The sequence below is a fragment of the Pipra filicauda genome, unplaced genomic scaffold (assembly GCF_003945595.2).
Source record: "Pipra filicauda isolate LSUMZ 115617 unplaced genomic scaffold, ASM394559v2 scaffold141_size4267151_pilon, whole genome shotgun sequence".
Taxonomy (NCBI): domain Eukaryota; kingdom Metazoa; phylum Chordata; class Aves; order Passeriformes; family Pipridae; genus Pipra; species Pipra filicauda.
In genome coordinates, this window is record NW_024103896.1 from 82,655 (window position 1) to 90,680 (window position 8,026).

The 8,026-nt window shown below is 43.1% G+C and overlaps 1 protein-coding gene across 1 annotated transcript; it reads right to left on the reverse strand.

Annotated features, from left to right (window-relative positions):
• Positions 1–359: 359 nt before the first annotated feature.
• Positions 360–4,004, reverse strand: LOC120322686. Its single transcript, XM_039378641.1, has one exon. It carries the CDS (start codon positions 3,828–3,830, stop codon positions 360–362), a length of 3,471 nt encoding a protein of 1,156 aa, XP_039234575.1. The 5' UTR covers positions 3,831–4,004.
• Between the last annotated feature and the right edge of the window lie 4,022 nt (positions 4,005–8,026).

The window sequence follows — 8,026 nt, forward strand, 5'->3', positions numbered from 1 at the left end:
ATTTAACTCGAATAGAATTTCACATTGTGCTCTGCCCCCTTCAAGACTATCCCACTGACACGAGATTGGTCCCGCCCGTTGAATCCAAACAATGGGCTGGCCTCTTTTTATTTGGCTATAAGTGATTAAATCTTGTTTAGATTCATCTGGCCAGAATTTAATCATCAGTGTTAGTTTATCTGTTTTTCCTATTAGTCCTTCAACTTCTCGACACCCTATTTGAAATTGGTCTCCCTTTTGTGCTATGAGATAGCCTGGGTCTGGCGTGTAAGGTTGCTTGTTATGTAAAATATAAATCTCCGTTTCCGGGAAATCACCTTCATAAGGTACTTCTATGTAAGCATTAGAAAGAGCCGGATTCATGATGCCAGGTCTTCTTGCTTATCTTCTGGAGCTTTCTTGACTCGAGAGTAGTGAATCCATGTAGGTCGTTCCTTGATCCTAACCGCGGTGAAGGTGGTCAGCAGCACTTGGAAAGGTCCCTCCCACTTTTCTTGTAGGGGTTTTCCTAGAAGATTCTTAACATACACCCAATCACCGGGGTTAAATGGATGCAATTTATAGTCAGGTTGCTTGGGCTGGTGTTCTATTACTACTGCAGCGTTTTTATCAAAATGTTTTCCTACAGCAATTACATAATCATATATATATTGATTGCCTATTTGGTCTACAGCATCACTATTTATAACTTGCATAGCATAAGGTCTACCGTACAGAATTTCAAACGGGCTCAACTTTTCTTTTGATCGAGGTTTGACCCTCAATCTAATCAGAGCAATAGGCAGAGCTTGATACCATTGTAAGTTAGTTTCTTGACATATTTTAGCAATTTGTTGTTTGATGAGATGATTCATCTTTTCTACTTGCCCACTAGCTTGTGGTCTGTAGGGCGTATGTAATTGCCATTTAATCTGCAATGCTTTGCTTATTGCTCTCACAACTTTTGCACAGAAATGTGTACCTCTGTCTGAGGATATACTTTTTGGTATTCCAAATCGTGGTATAATTTCGTTTAGCAAAACTTTAGTTACCTCTCTCTCTTTGTTTGTTCTGCAGGGAAATGCTTCAGGCCACCCAGAAAATGTATCAGTTAGTACCAATAGGTACCTATACCCCCCTTTTCTTGGGAGTTCAGAGAAATCAATCTGCCATACTTCACCTGGGAATTTACCTCGATTTATTGCTCCCTGATGTATCTTGGTCCCTGTATTTGGGTTATTCTTCAGGCATCGTTCGCATTGGGTTGTAACTTGTTTTACAGTAGTAAATAATTTTGGCCCTGCTATTCTAGTTTGCAAATACTGGTAAAGCGGGTCTAAACTCCAATGTGTTTTCTCATGTTCTGTTTTCACAAATTGCCACATTAACTTCTCTGGTATTATTAATTGTCCTGTTTCTAATTGACCCCATCCATTGTCTAATAATTTGCCCTTGTTCTTTTGAATCCATCTATGATCTGAGTCCTGGTAATCTGGTTGGAAGTCGGTATTTAGCTCTTCTGGTATTAGAGTTGTTATAACCACTTCCTTGGTTCTTGCAGCAGCTAATTTAGCTTCTGCATCAGCTTTCCTATTTCCTATCTCTGGAACAGTGTTACCTTTTAGGTGTCCTTTGCAATGCATTATGGCCACTTGTGCTGGGAGTTGGACTGCTTCTAACAATCGTAGAATTTCTTCTGCGTGTTTGACTGTTTTCCCTTGAGCGGTTAGCAGTCCCCTTTCTTTCCAAATTGCTCCATGAGCATGCACGACGGAGAAGGCATACTTAGAGTCTGTCCAAACATTAATTCGTATGCCTTCTGCTAATTCCAGAGCTCGGGTGAGAGCTATTAGTTCTGCCTTTTGGGCTGAGGTCCCTGCAGGTAAAGGATTTGATTCGATTACCTCTTCCGTTGTGGTCACTGCATAGCCTGCCATCCTTACTCCTTGCTTCACGAAACTACTGCCGTCCGAGAACCAGTTGTCTGCATCTTCAAATGGCTCTTCTTTGAGATCCGGGCGGCTGGAGTAAACTGCTTCAATTGTTTCCAGGCAGTCATGTTCAATTGGCTCTGCTGACATTCTTCCTTCTAAAAATGAGGCTGGATTCACAACATTAGTTACTTGAATGGTTATGTCATCTGATTCAACTAGGATTGCTTGGTACTTTAGGAATCTGGAAGGCGACAACCAATGGCCACCTTTCTGTTCTAGTACAGCAGACACAGTGTGGGACACTAACACAGTCATTTTCTGGCCCATTGTGAGCTTTCTGGCCTCTTCTATGTTTATGATTACTGCGGCCACTGCCTTTAGACAGCTGGGCCATCCTTTGCTTACTTCATCCAACTGCTTGGAGAAATAAGCTACAGCTCTTTTATGTGGTCCCAATTGCTGTGCCAGGACTCCTAAAGCCATCCCTTGTCGTTCATGAGAGAACAGCCAAAAGGGTTTTGTTACATCCGGGAGGCCCAAAGCTGGGGCCTTCATGAGTTCGTGCTTCAGTCTCTTAAAGGCTCCCTCTGCTTCGGGAGTCCAAACCAGGATGTTTTTTGCTTCTTTGAGTAAATCGTACAATGGTTTGGCAAGTACTCCATATTGATAGATCCATAAACGGCACCAACCTGTCATTCCCAGAAAGGCTCGTAGGTCTCTCACCGTCTCTGGTCTGGGCATTTGGCAAATGGCTTCTTTCCTCGCTGTTCCTAGGGATCGTTGTCCTCTGGAGATCTCATATCCCAGGTATACTACTTTTTCTTGCACCAGTTGCGCTTTCTGTTGAGAGACTCGATATCCACTTAGTCCCAAGAAATTCAACAAAGAAATAGTCCATTTAACACACTCTTCTTCTGATTCAGTTGCTATCAGCAAATCATCTACGTATTGCAGAAGAGTACCATCCCCCTGTGGCCTCTCCCATTGTTCCAATTCTTTGGCTAATTGATTCCCAAAGATTGTTGGACTGTTTTTGTAGCCTTGAGGTAACACTGTCCAGGTTAATTGGGTCTTTCTCCCTTTACTCACAGATTCCCATTCAAAGGCAAAAATCTTTTGGCTTTCTGGGGCTAAGGGAAGGCAAAAGAATGCATCTTTTAGATCTAACACTGTGAACCAAATTAAATTGTCCTTTAGCTTAGTCAAGAGGGTATAAGGGTTTGCCACCACTGGGTGTAGAGTTTTAGTGATTGCATTCACAGCTCTCAAATCTTGAACCAGTCTATAAGTTCCATTTGGTTTCTTAACTGGCAGGATTGGTGTGTTATAATCTGATTCACACTCCACTAATAGTCTTAATTCCAGGAATTTCTTAATTATGGGTTCGACCCCTTTCCTGTCTTCTAATCTCAGGGGATACTGCTTCTTTACCACTGGTCTTGCTCCAGGTATAAGTTCAATAGCAATAGGTGTTGCTTGTTTGGATTTCCCAGGTACATCAGTGGCCCATACCAATGGATATGCCTCGCTCATAATCCATTCGATATTACGACTCTCAGGTTTTGGTTCTATGCAACTGATTGTCAGACTTAAAGCTGTAATCAGTTGTTCTTCATTTACCTGGAATTCCAGTTTGTCTTTGTTGAATTTTATTACAGCTCCCAAATTTTCCAATAAATCCCTTCCTAGTAAAGGCTTTGGAGAATTTGGTAAATATAGAAATTGATGGATCCCCATTTGCTTTCCAATTTTATATTTAATAGGTTTTAGGAAGTAAGCTTTTTCTGGTTGGCCTGTTGCTCCCACAACTTGTACAAATTCATCGCTCTTGGGTACCAACTCTTGATTTAAAACCGAAAATGTTGCCTCTGTGTCTATCAGAAAATCTAATTCCTTTTCACCTTCCCCTAGCTCCATTTTAACCAGTGGGTCTGCTAGGGAACGACTCACCGGTCCCCCTCAGTCACTGCTCTGATGTGCAACAGCAGTGTTTGCAAGCCTTTCTCCGAGCTGGGGGCAGTCTCGTCTCCAATGGCCTAACTGAAAGCAATTGGAACATTGATCTGGTCCTACCCTGATGGGTTGGGGTCTGAATCCCCCTCTCCCCCTCATAGGGTAACCACGACCTCTACCCCTGGCACCTGCATCCGGGAATTTTGCATTTTGAGTTGCCACTGCTACTGCCACAACTCGAGCAATTCTCTTATCTTCCCTCTTTTTCTCTTCTTTTTCTCTGTTGTTGTATACTTCCCAGGCCTCATTCATTAATGTCTCTAGATCTCTATTTGCTGGATGTTTTAGTTTTTGTAATTTCTTTCTAATGTCGGGAGTACACTGCCCCATTACCAATCCTAGCAGCTGTTGTCTCCCTTCTTCTGATGCTGGGTCTAGGGGTGTATATTGTCTCATGGCGGTCCTGAGTCTATCCAGAAATTCAGAGGGACTTTCATCCTTTCCCTGTCTAACATCATACAAGGCTGCCCAGTTAATGGCTTTAGGTATTGCTTTCCGCAAACCTAATGCTATTAGCTTCCTATATTGCACCAGTTTCCCATAGGAATCGGGGTTGTTTGGATCCCACTCCGGATTTCTACTTGGAAATACAATTTCTAACTCTTCAGGGAGCATACTGGCATGATCTCTACCTGTTTTTAATACTAGTTCCTTTTCTGTTTCTGTTAATTCTGATAGCATTACTTCTATATCACTCCAGTCAATGTCTAGGTTCTTTGCAATTAACTCGAACCTCTTAGCTACCCCCTCTGGATTTTTCCTAAAATTCCGGGCTTCTTCCCTCCAGCTGTTCAAATCACTTGTTGTAAATGGCACCTTTACTCGTCCCTGGTCTCCTGCAATAGGCATTATCTGTCGGAGGGGAGCTATTGTATGACTTCCCTCTATCCTTTCTCTTGCCTCTTTTCGTGCTACAGATCTAGTATAGTGTAGGTGACTAGTCCCTTCCTCAGGGTCTTCTTCTTGGGCCCCGGTATCTATTCTATTCTTTCTTTTTTCCTTTCTCTTTCTCTGTTTCGGTTCCTCATCTTCACTCCCCGTTCCTGCCCAGTCATCTTCTGCCAACCTTCTGGCATGATTCACACAGTCCAGCCGCCTCTCTCTCTGGGTTTGGAGGAGACGCTGTCGACGCTCAGCCTGCCCGGGGCTGCGTTCCTCGTTTTCCTCTATCTCTCTGGTATCCCTTTTATCGTCTATTTGAATCACTATGTTTAATCTTTGTGAGTTGTTTTCCTTTTCCTCTTGAATTATAATGTCACTATCTTCTTTACTGCATCTTATTTTGGGGAAATCACTCTTCTTTTCATTGCCCCCTGGTCTCAATGGGCTACTTTCACCCTCATAATCAGCTCTTGGTGTGCTACTCTCCACTCTATAGATGCTATCTCCTTTTCTTGGTGTATTGTTATCTCTATTTCTGTCGTCTTTTGGTTTAGGCGGACTACTCTCTTCCCCGTGACCCTCTGGTCTTATCGGGCTGCTCTTTTCCCTATCGACCTCTGATCTAGGCGGACTGCTTTCCTCTCTGTAACTTTCTGACCCCTGTGGACTACTCAGTCCCTGCGAGCTGCTTTCTCCTTGGGGGCTCTCCGATTTTGATGGGCTACTTTCCTCCCAACTGTCTTTTGATTTTTGAGGACTATACCCAGTCCTAAATCTTCCTAGCTCCAGTGAAATATCTCCTAATAGGCTAGTGTCTCTTTCCCCTTCTCTCCGCTTTGGTCGTGGTATCCCGTATCCTGGAGCAAATGGTTGATACTCCCATAGGCTTACTCTACTTTCTTCTTCACTGTCCCTTCTTTTTAATTTAAGGCACTGTTGTCCGATACTGCAGGCATCACAACAGCGTTCCTTTGGTTTCAAATTTTTCTTATCCTTTTCCAAGGCTAAAACCAAGGGGTCCTGCGGTGCAACATTTACTTCGCATTCCCTCTGCCACTCAGGCTTATTCCTGAGCGTGAAAAACATATCGCAATAAATCACTTCATCCCACTTGCCCAGTCGACGGAGGAACAACATAAGCTGTAAAATAGTGTTGTAATTTATTGTCCCTTCAGGTGGCCATTTTTCGTCATCATCTAGTTTATACAGAGGCCACCATTGCGTGCAGTATTTTAAGAGTGTCTTTTTGCTTATGTTTCCTCCTGGGGCCCCCCCTAGATCTCTCCAATGCTTTAGGATACACCCCAGGGGGGTTTTCATATTTATGTCCTTACTTTGCTGGCTTCCCATTATTATCGTAGGGCCTGGTGATGTAGTGATGGATAAGGTTTGTGAGAGGTAGGGGCTTACCAGACAAACCTATAGGGTGCTCTTCCAGATTTTTCTACTATCTGTGCGTCAGTAATATACCAGCTAATCTGGGGATCGTGTTCCCAAACGGGTGTCCAACCAAGAAACTCTTCTAATACTAGAGGATCGTATCCCAACTTCCCACTCTCCTTTTCTATTTTTCTTATGAATTCCTTTATGTGATATTCTATTATGTCAAGCAATTCTTGTCTCTGAATTCGTGCTTCTATGTCCAATCGGGCTAGGCTTCCACTAATGTGTTCACACTGTGTAGCTTTCGGTATGTCAGTAAATTCTACTTTAAATCGCAATACTTTCCTTATCCTATTCCACCGTCTTAAAGTATTTCTGATTCTGCCCCAACACTTCATGTACGCAATCTCCAATCGCTTCGTCCGTTTCTGGCCTGGCTCCTCGCGGAGAACAGGAACCGCAGAGCGGGACTCCCACTCGCCCCGCAGCAGAGCCGCGTCTCAATCACACTCACATTCACACTTGCACACTTGATATAGGAGAACTTTCCTACCTTCTGGTTTCTACCTGAGCAATCTGCGTTACCAAGCAAGGTCGCAAGATGGCGCCGCGGACCGAGAGATATGGCTTTGCTGTCGGCTGTCCGATTTATGTTACCACAAACTCACAGGATGTTGCTGCAACTATAAAACACACTTCTTACAGAAAATGCAACCAAGATGTTACAAATACCTGTCTATGAGTGTGGCAACAATAAAATCTCACCCACTTAGTTTCTGCCAAATCTTGATTTGACCAACAGCGTATACAGTAGAAGGTAAGGGTACGATTGAGCGCTATTTCTTGTGTTCCTCTTGGACCCAGAATATATTTACCACAATTGTTACACAAAGCTCTAACATACAGTGAACAATAACAGAAAGGACAGATTTTAATCCTAGGATTTATACGTGCCGGCAAGAGCTTATTCACTTTTATAGAACTGAGATTGCAATCATTTCCCATATAGAGTTAAAAAGACGTCTTAAGAACTATACCGTATATGAAAAACACAACATCTAATTTTTTCAACAGACAAACAAACTGCTGCAAACAATGAAATCGTAAATGGGACTCTCTCTCAGTACCTAAAAGCTTATTTTAGTTTCATTTTACTCGTTGACAAAAACCAGAACAGTTTGCAAGAGAAACCGCATTCCAAGAATTCTTTGCTAGTACAAGAAGCTTTCTGGGTCCTAAAGCTCCTAGAAACTCTCAAACAGCCTCGGAAGAATTAAAAATAGTTAATTTTCTGAATCGAGCACAGTTTCCAATGCATTACCAGACAATATCTTACACAAAACAAACAAACAAACAAAGAATGATCAGGGTAAATTAGAGCAAGAACATTTGCAAACAAGACACAGAAACATAAAGGGTGAACACAGCATTACAAAGAAAAGACAATTTTACACTGCAGTGCCGGGACTCTAACCCGTTTAGGGACTCTAACCCTTTCTTGGCAGGACTCTAACCTGCAACTTTCAATACCTGGGACTCTAACCCAGCTTTAGGGCTAATGCTGAGGCGTCCCTCAGCTCCCTTTTGGGCGATAGCGTCCTATCCCCACCAACTTAATTACTTTCCTTTATAAACTGCAGTTCAAAACATAAATACCTCTTAATTTTGAAGCAAGAGGTTCTTGTCCACCGTTGCGCAGATCCAAGGGGTCTGGGAGACTCTACCGACAAAAATTCAGTCGGGGGCCCGAGAGCGTCCCGGCCCCCCGGGTCCTGGCTCGGGAAGACTCACCGTCCTGCCGCGGTCGCCAAATTGATGCCAATTTATGCCCCAAA